A 17,413-nucleotide genomic window follows, 5' to 3' on the forward strand; every position below is an offset into this window, starting at 1 on the left:
AAATAGATAGGCGATTACTTAAGAATATAAAAAATGTATGAAATTTACGCGCAACAATCACGTGATTTACCGAAAATTATTGTTTATTCAATACATTTTTGGGGTTCGCTATGGAATCACTTCGAAGCGATTGCACTTTGTCTTACCTCCCTGTTAGTTTAACGTAACAGTAAATTGTATCTATATTATTAGTTCGACTCCACACCACCGCTACACATCGCTACCATTAGTGCCAAAATGGCGCAAATCAAATAGGCACAAAATTCTACGTACTATAGCCACTCCATTTATAGAAGACAGTGGTTATCTTCCATCGACTAATTTAATTAATAAGATCCAAACATTATTCTATTGTTTTAAGGTTATATATAAATCTTTAAATATATTATATATTTTACATATAGTTTTAGGTACAAAGTTAAGTAAGAAATTCATAACAAAGTCGGCTGGATCTCTCTCTACTTTGGTAATAGCCCTCGGAAAATATGTTATTTTCATACACAAGGAGCCAAAGCCAAGCGTAGTCGGGTATCCGCCACCGTGGCGTAAGGTCGTGTTTAAAAGTCGGTTATTTAATCGAAGTGTTACGAGTTCGTGCAATAAACTGTCGAAAACATGCTCACTTAGGTACGGTTTTTTATTTATTAATACGTGTATTTTCTGTGTTTTTATCTGTTGTGATGTTTAGAGTTTAATTCAGTTTATTATTATCTTAAGATTGACGACACTATTTTCTTTAAAATATACGTCGAAGGAAGAACAAGTTTTAAAATTTAATTTATGTAAATGGATTTCATTTTTATTAAAAGTTATCCGTTCGGTTCAAGTTAACTTACTGTATTCAAATAAAGAGGCCATTTTAGATTGACTGACTGAACTTGTTAGAATTAAAATGACCTGCTAAATTTACTAAAAGGCTTAATAAAATAATTTATTGTAAACAATAAATAAATATTAAATTATGTCTCTTTTTTACATCAATTACCAGAAAAATAGACTTTTGAATATTTACAAAACTGGTGTGAGTAGAATATTTACTTACATAATGTGACAAATATTTAATTATTAATACTATTTTATCTAATACTAGTTACATACTTGTTGCATGTGTAACCTTTTTCTAGCATCCTCTTCTTTTTTAATTTTTTTTTTAATTTGTTTACGATCGTCTTATTTTAACAAGTGCTCCAATTTTTTCGCTATCGTTATATCATTAATAATAAAATTGAACTGTCTGTATGTAATTTAAAATAAAATCATGTTTCGTACACATGATGTATTTGCGAAGCTGATAATAAAATATTAACGATTTCGGTTTGTGTGACTGTATGTCTGTCCACAAGGCCGTGTTTGCTCCGGGTAATCTCTGGAACGGCTGGACCGATTTTAACGGGACGGTAGCTGATATACGAGGGCAATTTATAGATTATTTTATACTGCGTAAGTCGCGGGCAACCGCTAGTTTATAATAATAGTTTTACTGTAGAATTTCATTGACATATTTGTGTGTATATTGCCATCTCTTTCATTCCCTTTGATAAAATAGAGACTATAATATGTATAAAAGTATCACGGATATGGTTACAATATTTATCTCTTGTAACATTTTATATTGTAAAGTACGCTAAAAATTACCGACCTCTCATATCTTTATCTGAATACGAACGGGGTTTTTTGTATTTTTTTTTTGATTTATCAATCCAATCATAGTTGTGTTTATGTTATATAAACTGTTATATTCTGAGGTATGTAAATATTAAGATTAATCGCTGTCGTCACAATAATTTATAAATGATAATGAAAATTATCAACTTTTTTATAGAAATTGCAAAAACAAATGAAAGTGAAATGTAATAAGTTAAAATTGTGTTGAAGAAGTACTTAAAGGGATTTTTAATTAACGAAAAAACGTTGTGTATCGATTTAATTTCGATCACTGGACGACCACTAGCTTACTGACACAATTTCTAGTAATTTGATGCTAAAATTCAAACTCTATCATTATCTGATAATGTACATCTATAATTAGTTTAACAGTGGTAGAGTCCGCTTTAACCGGCTCGCCCGGTGAAATACCACGACCACACAGAAGACAGGCGTGAAGTGGAAGCAATTCCGCGTTTCGTATGATGACGGTGCGTCCCGGAGGCCTAATTCAGTCCTTTTTCCCTTCCCACCCTTTTTCTTATGAGGAAAGGATGGGAAGTGGAAGTGGACTTTCCGGATGAGAGGATGCACGGAAAGGGAATATATTTTCTTAATGTGCATCCTCTCCTCCGTCGATTAAAGGTAGGCAACGCATATGCAATTTCGTATGTCTATGGGCAACGGTCACTTCGGTATATCTGCGATTTCAGATGGCCGCTCGCTCGTTTGCCACCTTATGACATAAAAAAACAAATTAGACAAAGGCCAGATATAAAAAAGCCTTTTTGTATATTGAAAAAAAAAATGTAAAACAGTATATTTATATATCGTATTTATAGTGTAGTTTCGCAATAACAACGGGATTTACTCCAATATCATAATAATAGCTCGATTCGGTGAACCGAATAGATTTATTTATTACATCAGTGTGCATTTATATTTAAGCTGCAACGTGCATTCAACATGAATTCGATACTCGAAATGTTCTTGTGAATACAATTTGGAAAGTTCGTAAATTAAAAGTATACTTTTAGAGATACAGTCTTAAATCTATAATATTAAATAAAATATTAAAAACGAATAATTTACTTGTAAATATTATTAAAAGGAGTCCCTATAGGCAAGGTCCCGAAGATACTGGCAGCTTTTTGTGAATTGCAATTTTAAATTCCACATTATGGTTAGCTCAGCAATAAATGTAAAGTATCATTTAAGAAGAACCTCGGTGGCTCAGAAGTTAAGCACTTGACTTGAAATTTGCAGGTCCTGGGTTCAAATCTCGCCGTGTACAAATGTGTTTTACGATTTACATATGTACGTTTAGCCGATGTCCTTACGGTAAAGGAAAACATCTTGATGCAATCTGAACGTATCTTAAAAGAGATTTGATCTAACCAAGAACTCATTGTGAGTTTATTTTCTACCCTATGTAGTCGATCGTTGTAAAATGTTAAACGCCGCCTTAAAATAATAGAAATGTTTAGACATTGTTTTGTTTCAATGTTGAATTTTCTTTTCAAACAACTTTTGATGTAAGCTAATTTCTCGTTGCAGGCAATGTTACGTGTTATTCGGAGTTAAAGAAGCGGTAGCGAACTGAGTAATTATCTAAATTCTTATGTAAGCAAGTTAAACTGCCGACGGTATCAATCTCGGCAAATAATCAGCGTTGGTAATAAACAAAATGTTAAATGCGCTAAATAGGGCTTTAATTGGAATAATTCTAAACTACTTTGCTTTTTTTTGTAACTAATTTTACGATAAGTAATTATAAAGTTGCAATAGAACTTAATTTACTTAGTTAAGTTGTAGATTTTTTGGTAATAATAGCGCAAACGCATACTTAGTAGACTTAAGACTTGCCTTAGACTTAAAGAACATGCTGAATATTAGTCGCAGTATTCCGAGTTCACATAATATGCTTTTTAAATAACTTTATTCTTTAATAATTTTAATTAAATTTCTAATAAAGAACTGTACCCGCACGGACGCTAACCTTCTTTTGTTTTAAATTTTATTATTTTATATTACTTGCAATTAGTCTACTATGGTAACGCTTTAGAAAATTTGTGGGTATATATTTATGCAATTATATACATTGAATAAATAATATTCAATGAAGCAATAATTATATTCTGTGATATAGTTATTTGATGATGATGATGATCATCAGCTCACTATACGTCCCCACCGAGGGGCTTGGAGCTTACCCTAAGTGATTAGGCCATAGTCAACCACGCTGACCAAGTGCGAGATAGTTATTTATTGTGGTCCTATTTATTACTAAATTTTAAAATATGCAATTTATGAAATAAATAAAAAATAATGTTATTTTTTTAATCGTATAGTAACCAAAAGTTTAATTAAACTGCGCCCTGTGTTTGGCGCGAGAAAACGCGGGAGCCAAACCCAGTGCGAGTTTTAACTCCCAGGCTATTGCGCCACCACTAACCACAATTTAAAATACAATTAAATATAAGATATGAGAATTATCTATCAAAAAGGAATTATTCATACGGAATAACTACTGGTTTACATAGCCAAAATATTAATAAAAAAAATGTTTTAAAAATGTTTTCGTTGTTTGTTTCGGTAGTGGAACCCACCGCGATACTACAGGGTCGGATCTATCGAGGCCGTCATGTCACAGTGAAATATCGATACGAAATGAAAGTCATAACATAAGTGAATTTTACATTATCCCGTTTCTCCAACATTATGCCTTTCATATACTTTACGCGATACGCTCCTGAATAATTTACGAGGTCACGGAAAACTTTTATAAAATAAAAGAGTATTCGGGTGTAAATATTGTCTTCGGGAAACGTCAAACGTACATTTTCATTTCTTACCCATATTAAAACTTCGTCGGAAAATATTATTTGATAAAAAATGTAACGACCGCTGTAATATTTTTGTTACATTTTTTGATTTTTTTCTTTAAATAATATTAAATTTTATAAATATATTTTCTCCTTAATTTATAGTAATGTTAGAATGATGAAGAAACAACCGTGAAAAGAAATGTTCATTACTGTATGAACTTAAGTTTTAAAACATTCTTTATTTTGCTGTTTATCAACTATCAATATCGGTAAAATATATTTTATGACACTGTTTTAATCGTTATTTAATTAACAGGACAGGCGATTAATACTTTTAAGTAAATTAACACCTAATACCTATATACCTTATGCTTATATTATAAATGCGAATGTTTATGTGATGTAATGATGTATGTTTGAAGGTATATCCAGAACGGCTGAACGGATCTCGATGAAATTTGGTATTCATGTAGGACATAGCCTAGAAAAACACATAGGGTACTAATTAAATTTATTTTTATAATAATTCCGGGCGGACGAAGTCGCGGGCGACAACTAGTTAATACCTAAAGAAAAGGGTTTCTTCATATAAAGTAATTTAAAGTTATTGATCTCTAATATAGTGATATATTTCATATGGTGACATTCTAAAGTAACAAAATTCACAAATAAACTGTGACATGTCTACGTGCCGGTCTAGTTAGTCACCTAACGAACTTTTTAGTAGTTAAGTAGTACACGTATTAAATTTTTATTTTTGGACATTTTTAATATTCTATCGAGTAAAAATACTATAAAAAAAAGAGTTTGTCCATGAATTTGTTATTTATGAAGTTTGGAAGGCTGCCTGAGGGCGCCTTTTCAGATTTTTGAACGGCATAGAATTCAGAATTATGTTCGTGAACTTGCGCAGATTTTGTAAATGAAGCCCATTAAAAATGCAAGTCAGAATTCATGAGATCTTGAAGTAGAGAGTAAAGGAGAAAATATAGAGGTCGAATATAAAAAATAATTTATTACATATAAACAAGAAATTAATAAGATTGTATGTGGATTGATGGATTGTGTGAAAGAGGTTATGCGTAAGACAGAATGGAATTCAGATAATATGACGGCTGATAGATCTAGAAAGATAGCTCTATGTAAGAGTTACTACCTTCCGTGGGAAGAATGGGAGGAAGATAAGTACAAAATAAAACAATTTTAATAGAAGTATAAGTGTTTAAATTACCTTTTCTATTTAATTTATTAATTAATGCAGAGGTCTAACTTTAGTCTTTGGCCTCTTTAGAGGGAACGCATAGGAAGCGGAAATATCCACTTTATGTGCGTGTCCTCCTCCAACGATTAAAGGTAGGCAACGCATCTGCAATTGAGAACAACTATTGGGAGCGGCCGCTTCGCCATTTCGACGAATTTAGGTGGCAGCTTGCTTGTTTAATGCCTTTTAATGTTAAAAATATAACAATGAGAATTATGACGCGCTGTCAATTAATAGTTATTGTGTCAGGGGTGATAATATGACAATTCAAATTCGGTTGCAATTTTATAATATTTTTGCAATTTCGCTGCGAACTTAAAATGTATAAACGTTGACATGTGACAGCGTAAGTGATGTGAATATATTGAAATATCTTCATTGTTTGATATAAATAAAAAGTTTTTGTTATTTATGACCTATATGAAAATTATTCAATCATCCTTATGTTTACATTTGTAACTTTTGTATTATCATCAGCTCACTCACTATAAGTCCATTTTGAGATGCTCGTAGCTTACCCTAAATCAGGGGTGACTAGATTAGTCAACCACATTCTTGCGGGTTGGTTGTCTTCACACATATCTTTGAATGTCTTCGTAGATATGTGCAGGTTGCATCACGATGTTTTCCTTCATTGTAAGAAGGTCGGATAAATGTACGTATGTAAATCGTAAAATACATTGATACATGGCGGGAATCGAACCCACTGCTGATAATGTATTGTATTGGTATTGCGACATTAGAAGCGCACAATTAGTCTATTATTTCCTCAATATATCTGTACATGAGATTTAGTATTGTTTTAAAATAGTAAATCCGGATAATACTTCCTATAAAATAAAAACAAATAAAGAATAAAAGTTAAAATTGCCATTAAATGATACGAGCCATGAAACAAGAATGCAAGAGCGTTGCAGGAATACGGACGAAGTTTTTTTTTAAATATATCTTTATGATAATTATCTTCAATGAAGCGGAATATACCGGTTTTTGAAATCGATACGAGCGCCGCTCGCGTCGGTAATGGCAAACTAACGGTCTACAATAAAAGTTTATTATTATCCGAAGAGTAAAACTTTACACATTTAAAAAAAAAACACGTCAAAAATCATTGGAATAGTAAAACTTTAAGAACACGCTTTACTGTAAAACAAATAAGATAGAGAAAAAGTTACTGAAATCAACAACACGCAAACGTTCTAAGCAAAAGAAATGTTATACGTAAAATTAAGCAGCATTTTAGCAACTGCAACAAAATTGTACGGAATTTTTTAGGTTTCTTGTAGCATTATATATTTTTTTGCATTTTTTTACAATAGCGGTTTGGTATCGTGTATTTACAATCGCTCCTAGAGGTTGTCTGTTACCAGAATTTCTCCCTTATGGAGGTCGGACAATGACTCTCGCTTATAGAGGTTTCTCGCTTATCCAGTTTAAGCTTGTCTACGTTCGAATGTAAATCGTGTTAACTTCTACTATAACATTAATATGTATATTTGATAAATTGTTCAGAAACAATAATACATGTCGTTTAGGATTTAATTGCGTGCCGAGAAAAAGTTTTGTACCGGAAGTAACGTTGTGCACGCACCCTTTTATATACGTGTACCTTATCTAAACGACAATACGTCAGGCATATTAAAAAATATACTTTTTAATAACCTAACTTTGGTATAAACGTAGTAAATTATTTAATGATTTATTACTTAAGACAATATTTCTGCATACTCAGCTTAAAATCTAAAATATTTGTTATAACCCATGAATAATCTAGTTAGTCATTTTTTTTTATTTATTTATAAATTTACAATATCTTATATATAAAATTCTCGTGTCACAATTTTCGTTCCCATACTCCTCTGAAACGGCTTGACCGATTCTCATGAAATTTTGTAAGCATAATGAGTAGGTCTGAGAATCGGCCAACATCTATTTTTAATACCGCGCGGACGGAGTCGCAGGCGTCAGCTAGTATTATATTATTCAAACTTTCGTGAGACATTATACTAAACTGATATATAAACACGGCTAAACACTCACGTATATTCGTCCGGTGGCGGCACCGACTAGTTTCGAGCCTATCGGGGGCCGTTCATCAGGATGACTGGTACTGGTATTATTTCGCGGACGCCTGCGACGGGCTCGAAACTAGTCGGTGCCGCGACCGGACGAATATACGTGAGTGTTTAGCCATGTTTATACGTCAGCTAGTAGTCTGTAAACCTCTTGCGGGTTTGTCCAGACACTGCTACTACGCTATGAAATGATATAGTAGGTAAGTTATAGTGTGTCTATTTTAAACCTAGGCCATAACGTACATACATAAATATATAACTAAATGTATAGTAATAGTAAATTTTATACTTTCTTATATCTCATATCAATTACAATAGTTTCTAATTAATTTTTTACAAGCTGTCACCCGCGACTTCGTCAGCGCTTAATAAAAAAAAAACATTGTTATTAACCTCTGTGTTCTTCCAGACTATTTTCTACATCTATGCCAGGTTTCAGCGAGATCCATTCAGCCGTTTATATAGGAATGGTAAAGCTGTTTATAGGGTTTTCCCGGCAATTATTCGAATTGTTCTCACCTTTTACACCTTGCCTAGACCACCACGACCATTACAAGACCAGGATAAGATAAATCTGTTCAGCTGTTCTCTAGTTTTAGCGAGACTAACGAACAACAATTGATTTTTATATTAATAGATTGCATACTATTCATGCATTATCTAATTGGTGATATTTATAAATATGTAATAATTTAAAAACAAAATAAATAAATAAAGAAAAGCGAGAGGTCTAATTTAATATGTGAGATACAGCTGACTATTGGCGAATTAGTGAAAAATCGAAATGCAAATTGAATCGCGCAATTGTTTCATTTAACAGTTTTAAAAATATATTACTCTACGGGTAAGTTAAAAATAACTATTAAGAGTTTATTTAATTAGGTAGAGAGTATAAAAAAGTAAGATAACTTATATATTTAAGTGACAAAGCACATAATTTCTAAATTAAAGAATTTATAATATGAATATCAGTAACGGTGAGTTCGGCCGCGTGGAATAATGTCTTTGGGTAGCATTTTTAAATAACTGTTTCGGTTTTTAAATGTTTTAAATTGTCATACCTTATCTGGGTTAACATTTAACATGCTATTTACATGTTTGAAAAATTAAACAAACAAAAAAATAGTGATAAACGCTCTATAATTTTTAAAAATAAATCTAATAGCTAAGCCAAGCCCAGTACAATTTACACGCACGTTAATTGTCGAAGTCAATGGAGTCAATTAAAATCGGTGCTATGGTGTACAGTCACGCACACAAGTGTTAGTGGACTTGTATATTGTGAACACGATTGTACAATTTAGTCTACATTGATGATTTCAAATACTACACTAACATACAAATATATTTGAAAGTTACCCTTGACTATTAATGACAGGACTTGTAAACCGCGCGTTTTCTCCTACCCTATAAAAACATGTTCTACATGTGCTTGTTTGTGCGTTTCAAATTGTCACGATATGCACATGGTAATTTTCATGTTAGCTACACCTACTGCGAAAAGTAGTTGAATTTATTTAGTACAATGGGTCTTTGCTGATCCTTTGCTCAATAGTCAAAGGAAGTTTCACATGACGTAACATTACTTTGACCATTCAAATCTTGTTGGTTTAGTTCAAATAATCTTTGGCTTTGAATTTAAACTATGTTTGCAACATGCTATATCTTAAATCTTATGCTGATTCAAATACACTAGTATAGTGATACTTTTTGTTCTCTACTAGCTGTTGCCCGCAACTCTGTCCGCGCAAAATTAAAAAAAAACATAATGAGTAGCCTTTGTGTTCCTCCAGACTATGTTCTACATCTGTGCCAAATTTCATCAAGATTAATTGAGTCGTTCAGTAGATACCTACCACAAACATCCATCCATCTAAACATTTGCATTTATTATATTAGTAAGGTTTCAGTTTCAAACAGATATAACTTTTTATTAATAATAATAACTAGATGAAAATTACTCGGTTATTTTCAAAGACGATAACACAACATAATTTATCTGTATTGTAACTTATGGAAGGTTATTTGCTTGATTAAATTAATATAATTTATTCATGGTTTATACTCAGCTCAGAATAAATGACTTCCATTTCAAATGTTATGTAAATTCTTAGTCAGACCTTAATCTTAATACGCAAGACATATTTCACATGTGAAATTCACAATAGTATATTAAAACGAAGGTTTACTTTAGGTTGAAAAATACATTATCTTAGTACTTAATGATGACAATATGTTTTATAATACGTCCAAGAGTCGAAACTGGATATCCGAGACTCCAAGGGATAGTGATATTTTTCCCGCGTATAGACACAATACTCTATAGAATAATATCCTATCGGGCCGATTAATTAGTAGGTCGGAAAGACCCGTCGTTTGACAGTTCAATTATTATGAATGCTGTAGGCTATTTAATACACGTCCCTTATACATCTTTAAAGTAAGTGATATAGCTTAGAACTCGAGTAAAACTGCGGGAACAAAACGTAATAATATATAAGCAATTTCTAACGAGCATTTCTCTTTAGAGAATCCGGAAATAATTACCATTTGAAGAGTAAAGAGCATGGATTACAGTCTCCATATTTATCGTAACTTTATTATTCGATTAATTAGTTGTAATAGTATTTAAAACGATACAATTATGGCGCGAATATCGGATCCTCGCGCTAATGAAGCTATTGTGAGAATCCAACGATGAGTTTTTACATTGGAATTAACGCGAAAACTGAATCCGATGCGGTTTATTTAATCAACCATTAATACGCTGACTATCGACTTTTATATTTATTTGGCAATCGATTTTTTGTGGGCTTAAATTGAATTTAGTTATTTATTTATCAAAATATTGATACTTATATTTTTGATTGACTTAACGCAATTATATTTTTGGCGCGAATACATATGTTTACATACGGATGCGATGCGAATGCGTACGGACGCATTCCAAACTTTTAAATACTAAACAAATTCTAAATAAGATGTCGTTAGCATCATATCCTTACATTGAATGTATAAGTTACAGACAGACAGATTTATAACTTTTATATTATATATTATTTATTTGTCTTTAAAATTATCCTATTTCAGAATTCAAGTTTCGCACGTTCCAGTTTCCTAGAGTTTTTATTTTAACCTTACTGGGACCGAACTTTGTTGCATTACGTCTGTCAGAGCGACGCGAAAATACTACCGCTAAAATTAATATCTTTTTGAAAAATGCACAATACAAATGTCTGGCAGTTTGTGATTCCACTTCCTTAAATATTTACATAAGAATAACTCCGACATCTCGGACGAGTTTAAATGTTTTCTTTGTCTGTTCTTTTCTCTAGTTCTATGTCTAATAGTCTGACTATTATAAGAATAATAGTTTGTAAAGAAATTATTATTTTAATGCCATCTTAGATATAACATAGAGTTTTATATTATACTTATCAAGTGCTTCCATTTGATTCCCATGTTGACGTAAGTGTACAAAAATATGTCTTTCCCAATTTTGTGACGACTGAATTAATAACGTGGTATAATTCTAAAACTATGAATTGACTATTTTTTTATTTAATGTTTTATTAGTTTTATTGAATTACGTGTAAGCGTGACAGTAGAAAGACTAAACTTTGCTAACTTTAAAGTTTATTCTTTTTACTACGAGTACAATTCCAAAGTTTATTGTTAAATGTTTATATTGTCCGTTATATGTTTAAAATATTCATATTATTTTCTATCTTTACTAATATTATAAAGCGGAAGAGTTTGCTTGTTTTAACGCGCTAATCTCAGGAACTACTGGTCCGTTTTGATTTTTTTTTGTTGGATATTCCATTTATAGAAGGCTTTAGGCTATATAACAAAGTCGCGGGCGACAGCTAGTTCATAATAAATGTAAAGCTGGTACTGACCTTATAATATCGTGCGTAAACAAAATAAAACTAGCTTAAAATCACATTACAAAATAAGCTTCATAATTTTTGACTATTTGCACGATAAATGTCAAAAATTTTTACGTGACAAATTTAGTCATTAACTATGTACATTGCGTTAAAAACCCACGCAATGTTAATTATAGTGGGTCACATAAATTTGTCAAGCGACAGCTTTCGTAGTCGCCAGTCATAAAGCCCATGAACTCCGAAAACACAGAGTTCATTAAACTCGTAGTCAAATAAACTAGTGTTTTATGTCGCTTCCAGTTAAATACATTTATAACAGTGGTCACTAGAGACTAAAGTCCATCTTAATGTAATTTACGTTTATAAAACGTAATTTTAATTAATTATTTGACACTTACCTTTATTGGTGCTTTTAATTAATTATTTTATATTTGATGTTATGAAGTTTAAGTGCTCTTAATTAATTTATGAAATTGATTATTAAAAAGCTGCCGGAAGCTATGATAGCATCGTGATTGAACGCTATTTAATGATATACCTATAAAGTAATGTTTTGAAGAAATTACAGAATACACTTATGTACCATTTTATAAATTAATCAACAATTAGTATATTGTTAAAGGCGTCTATGGGTTAACATATTGTGGATAAGACTTTTGTTTATGCCTACTAAGATTTCGCGTATTTCTTCAGTATATGGGTTATCATATCATGGATAAGATTTTTGTTGAGGACTACTTAAATAGGAGCGTCGGTGGCTCAGTGGTCAAGCACTTGACTTGCAATATGCACGTCCTGGGTTCGAATCCCGCCATGTACCAATGCGTTTTTCGATTTCTGATTTACATATGTACATTTATCCAACGCTCTTACGGTGAAGGAAAACATCGTGATGCATCCTGCATATATCTGAGAAGAAATTCAAAGATATGTGTGAAGTCAAGCAACTCGCGTGGTTGACTATGGCCTAATCACCCTTGACTTAGGGTAGGCTCCGAGCTCCTCGGTGGGGACATATAGTGAGCTGATCATGATGACTACTTAAATTTCCAGGGTATATTTTTAATTCTATGGGTAAACATATCTATACTAATATTATAAAGCGGACGAGTTTGTTTGTTTAAACGCGCTAATCTCAGGAACTACTGGTCCGATTTGAAAAAATATTTTTTGTTGGATATTCCATTTATAGAGGAAGGCTTTAGGCTATATAAGATTACGCCGCGACCAATAGTTTTTTTTAATTCTGCTCGGACAGAGTCGCGGGCGACAGCCAATAATAGGTAAAACTTGTTGACTACTAAGATTTCGACAGTGTCTTTATGATAACAAGGGACGATGATTCAAAATCAATTGAGATCAGAACATCTGCTAATGGTACTAAAATTAAACAACACAATGTTGACGCCAGTGAATCATCCCAACTGATGTTAATTGATACGGTTGTCATCAAGATGGGGCTATTAAAACTTTAATCAAGTTTAATTGGAGCGACCGGATGCAGGCGAAAAGAATTATGTAATTCTAACAAAGAGTTAGATAATTTTATGTAATGTTAGATTAATTTTAACGTTAGTATGCGTTTATCAAAGACTTAAAAAGACATTAAAATTTATACTATTTTAAAACGGTTGGTTAACAAAGAATACTATTATGTATGTAAGGAATTATGTGTAGGTACTAATTGCTCGACTAACCGTGGGTTTCTGAGACCAAAATCTGTTTAAAACATATTGTTATCTCTGTTTTGTCAAAGATAAAAGGGATGATAAAATGTATTAGACATTTTGGTCTCAGAAACCAACGATTACTGGAAGAATTATTTCTCTGAAATTCCAATTATATTAAAACATATTATTGTCTTTGTTCAAAGGGAATTAGAAGGGTGAGAATATGTTTTTACGAAACCCATAGATTGAAACTTTCTAAGTGAACGTTCAACAGTTTCTAGTTTATACAACATCTGTTAGACATTCAACTTTGGGAACTTCAACAGCAACCACAGTAGAGTACAGGAACATAATACAACATCGATACCGAAAACCGACAAATATTTTACTTATACTTATTCAAGGGGCTTTTACTAATATTCAAGTAAGTTAAAACATATGTACGTGTTTTATTTCGACGTAGTGCATCGGAGGCCTTGTCAGTTTTAAGTTTTCACTTTTTCAAAATTGTCGTGTTTTGTTTTGTTGCTGTTGGGTACACATTGTTACAAATAACGTAAAAACATAAAAAATATCGAACATGTACGCCGTGACCTAGCATAAGTATTATATACCTATATTATATACCTAGCATTATATTAAGACTAGCTGTGTGAAAGAGGATATGCGTAAGAAGGGGGTAGACTGGGATATGACGGCTGATAGATATGTATGGAGGAGTAGTACATGCTGTGCCGACCCTCGATAGGGATAAGGGCAGGTTGATGACTAGCTGTCGCCTGCGACTCCGTTCGTAATTATAAAAAGCTGAATTAATAGTTTATGTGTTCCTTCAGACTGCGTTCTGTATCTATGCTTAATTTCAGCGAGATATATGAAACCGTTCTGGAGATACCTTCCAATAAACAAACATCTATTCGTCTAAACATTAGCATTTATAATTTTAGTAAGGTCGTAAGATTTAGTTCTTAAGTTACAAAATATTCAATGCAATACGTTATTATTGTCGACGTAGGTAAATGGTTGAACAACCATGCATTTGATTTGAATTCCCGCTGCATTGCACCGATGAATATACGAATTCGATTCCTACAGTCAAAATACCTTGCAAATTTTTGGTCGTAAATTCACTGTTACCTCGGAGATTTACTCCGCGTCGAATATATTATATGCACTTGTAAATTTGTTTCTAATGTTTAAATTATGGTAAAATATACCAAAGCTTGTTATTCACCCTTCAAAAAACTTACTTGTACAAAAAACAGTACTTGCAGTATTGTAACATTACTTTTTCTAAAAGATTTTTTAAAATAAACGTAGCTTAAGCCCCGTCAAAATAGGTCCAGCCATTTTAGAGATTAGTCGGATTATTTTGATGTATGTACCGCATATATACATGTAGCAAAAATGGTTATATCAATATTACAAACAGACACTCCGATTTTATTTATATGTATAGATTATAAAAACTCAGTATTTCAAAAAAACATTAGGAAGATTTAAAGAAACTAACTTTTTTGTTACAGAATACCTTCCATCCTATGGCAACAACATGGCGTTTAAATATTTGATCATAATTATAGCATTTGCTAGTATAGAAATAAATCTAACGGAGAGTCGACAAAGCGATAAAAGAAGATGGAAAACGGATAAGAGTTTATATTCACATTATGTTAATATTTGTGATATACAAGATAGAGTATCAAAAGTACATTGCTATTGTGAAAATATTAAATTAAAGACAGCTACAAAAGCAGATTGTTGGGTCTTTAATGGAGGTATAGCAGAAGATGATCCATTTTGGTCTAATTTTTATTCACAACCGATGATTGAAAAGTTAAGTTTTAACGTAAGGGCAGACGGTGGATTAACCTATATTCCAGCTAAGATCATTGTCAGATTAGAAAGGTTACAAAATCTGAACATACAATATGCAAATATTCAAAATATACCATCATTTGCTTTCACGAACTCGACTTCGCTCCGTGATATTATGTTACCAAAGAATAAAATCGTTAAACTAGAAAGAATGTCATTTGCACACCTCATTATGCTCTCGAATGTAAGTTTGATAGACAATCAAATAAGTGAACTGCAAAGAGATATTTTTTATGATCTACCCAATCTCCAAAGATTATATTTAGCAAAGAATAAGATAGAAGTAATTCATGAAGGTTGTTTCAAGCATTTAAATAATCTTATAAAACTTGATCTTAGTAGCAACCTGTTGGCTGTCGTAGTTAGAGAAAACTTTCAAGGACTTTCGAATTTAATGAATTTAGATATGAGAAACAATAAATTGATGATGATCGGCGACTTAGCGTTTACAGAACTTTGGAGCCTCCATGAGTTGTATCTCGACAACAATGAAATAGAATTTATTTCTGAAAGAGGTTTTGGAGGATTGACCCAATTACGAAAACTTTCTATAGCTGATAATAAGTTGGCAAGTTTAGATGCTAACGTATTCAACGATATTCAAAAGTTGTATATTTTGGACGTAAGGAATAATTATTTGGAATACTTTAAAGAGGAAACTTTGATGAATTTAATGGAAAATTTTAAATCGAATTATGCTTTGATAGCTTTGAATGGTAAGTGAAATGAAATTGTTTTCCTTTTTATTTCGATTAACGTTTATAAGACGTTAAAAACATCGCATTAGATTCTAAAGTGTAAAACATCGTAGATCATTGGTTCAGTGCTCACCAAAACGCTCTTCAAATCGAAACAACGCTAGAAACCTATTGTTTGTTTGCTCTTTAAGTATCATTATTTGCAGCAACTCTTATTTATCCTACTGTCAGATACAGATTTTTGCCATATACTATAATAGATAACTCAAAATATTAGTAATTATTTTTAATTAACAAAATAAAAATGTATCTTTAACCAGACTTAGTATTTTGATTAGTATGTAATTAAAGAGTTTTTATTGAGTAAGAGCTTACTGAACTTCATGGAAAATCGAAGTTCAATATGCATCGCGTACTTTAAAAATTGAACTGTCATTCTAATACGAATACTAATTTATTTCACCAGGTAACAAGTTAACATGCGATTGCAGTCTAGCTTGGCTTCTAAAACTAAGAAACGAAACCCGAAGTAAGCGAGTTAAAACAGCTCTCACACGTCTCAGTTGCATTAGTGATATGAAGCCGAAATCAAACGGTAGTACTGGCAGAGATAAAAGTAATGGTCACATTTATAAAAATACAATGTCTTTAAAAAACAATATTGATAAGAGTTATGAAGAAACTGAAGGAAATATTGATGACGATACTGTTTACGAGGATACAATGCAAGATCAAGATAATGAATTCAATGGTAACAAAATAGAATATCGTAGGAAATTGATTGATGTACCTAGCGAAGCTTTACCGTGTCCGAATCGATTAAGTCTTGAAGGATCTTTCTCTCCGCCAACTCAAGACGAAGTTAAGTATTATAAATCATCTGCAAGCAAGGTTATTGTTACAGTTTATTTACTCTTAACAATTTTAAACATCACTCTATAACAAATTATGACACATTTCATTGATATATTTTAAATAATGGATATATAAGAACTTGTCTAAAACTATTTTGAAGGAAGAATTTCTGAATGTAATTGCCTACTTTATTTGATTTTAGTATAAGAGTGTATGTAATAAAAAAAAAAAGTTAAATTCAAGGTTATTATCATATTCATCATCATTAGCTCACTATACGTCCCCACCGAGGGGCTTGGAGCCTACCTTAAGTTAAGGGCGATTAGGCCATAGTCAACCACGCTGGACAAGTGCGGGTTGGTTAACTTCACATATATCTTTGAATTTCTTCTTAGATATGTGCAGGTTGCATCACGATGTACCTTCACCGTAAGAACATCGGATAAATGATCATATGTAAATCGAAAATGGAAAAACACATTCGTAGATGGCGGGATTCGAACTCAGGACCTGCAGATTGCAAGTCAAGTGCTTGCCCCTGAGTCACCGACGCTCTATTATATTATAAAGATTAATTAATCTTATTTGAGAGATAAACAGAGGGAATTTTG

At 32.0% G+C, this 17,413-nt stretch overlaps 1 protein-coding gene across 2 annotated transcripts; it reads left to right on the top strand.

Moving 5' to 3' along the window:
* Positions 1–537: 537 nt before the first annotated feature.
* On the top strand, positions 538–16,907 carry LOC106121612 (connectin). 2 transcript variants are annotated; one of them, XM_013317329.1, is made up of 4 exons: positions 538–627; positions 3,202–3,247; positions 14,898–15,965; positions 16,414–16,907. In XM_013317329.1, exons 3-4 carry the CDS (start codon positions 14,924–14,926, stop codon positions 16,887–16,889), a joined length of 1,518 nt encoding a protein of 505 aa, XP_013172783.1. In that variant the 5' UTR covers positions 538–627; positions 3,202–3,247; positions 14,898–14,923; the 3' UTR covers positions 16,890–16,907. The 2 variants fall into 2 exon arrangements, with proteins under 2 accessions (XP_013172783.1, XP_013172782.1); XM_013317328.1 differs by lacking the exon at positions 3,202–3,247.
* The last annotated feature ends 506 nt before the right edge of the window (positions 16,908–17,413 follow it).

Source organism: Papilio xuthus, unplaced genomic scaffold, assembly GCF_000836235.2.
Source record: "Papilio xuthus unplaced genomic scaffold, Pxut_1.1 DF826938.1, whole genome shotgun sequence".
Classification (NCBI taxonomy): Eukaryota; Metazoa; Arthropoda; class Insecta; order Lepidoptera; family Papilionidae; genus Papilio; species Papilio xuthus.

Excerpts from the sequence above, each read along its gene's own strand:
- LOC106121612 (XM_013317329.1), top strand. The coding sequence starts at position 14,924 with ATGGCGTTTAAATATTTGATCATAATTATAGCATTTGCTAGTATAGAA. Across the intron at positions 15,966-16,413 it reads TGCTTTGATAGCTTTGAATG|GTAACAAGTTAACATGCGAT; the intron begins GTAAGTGAAATG and ends TTATTTCACCAG.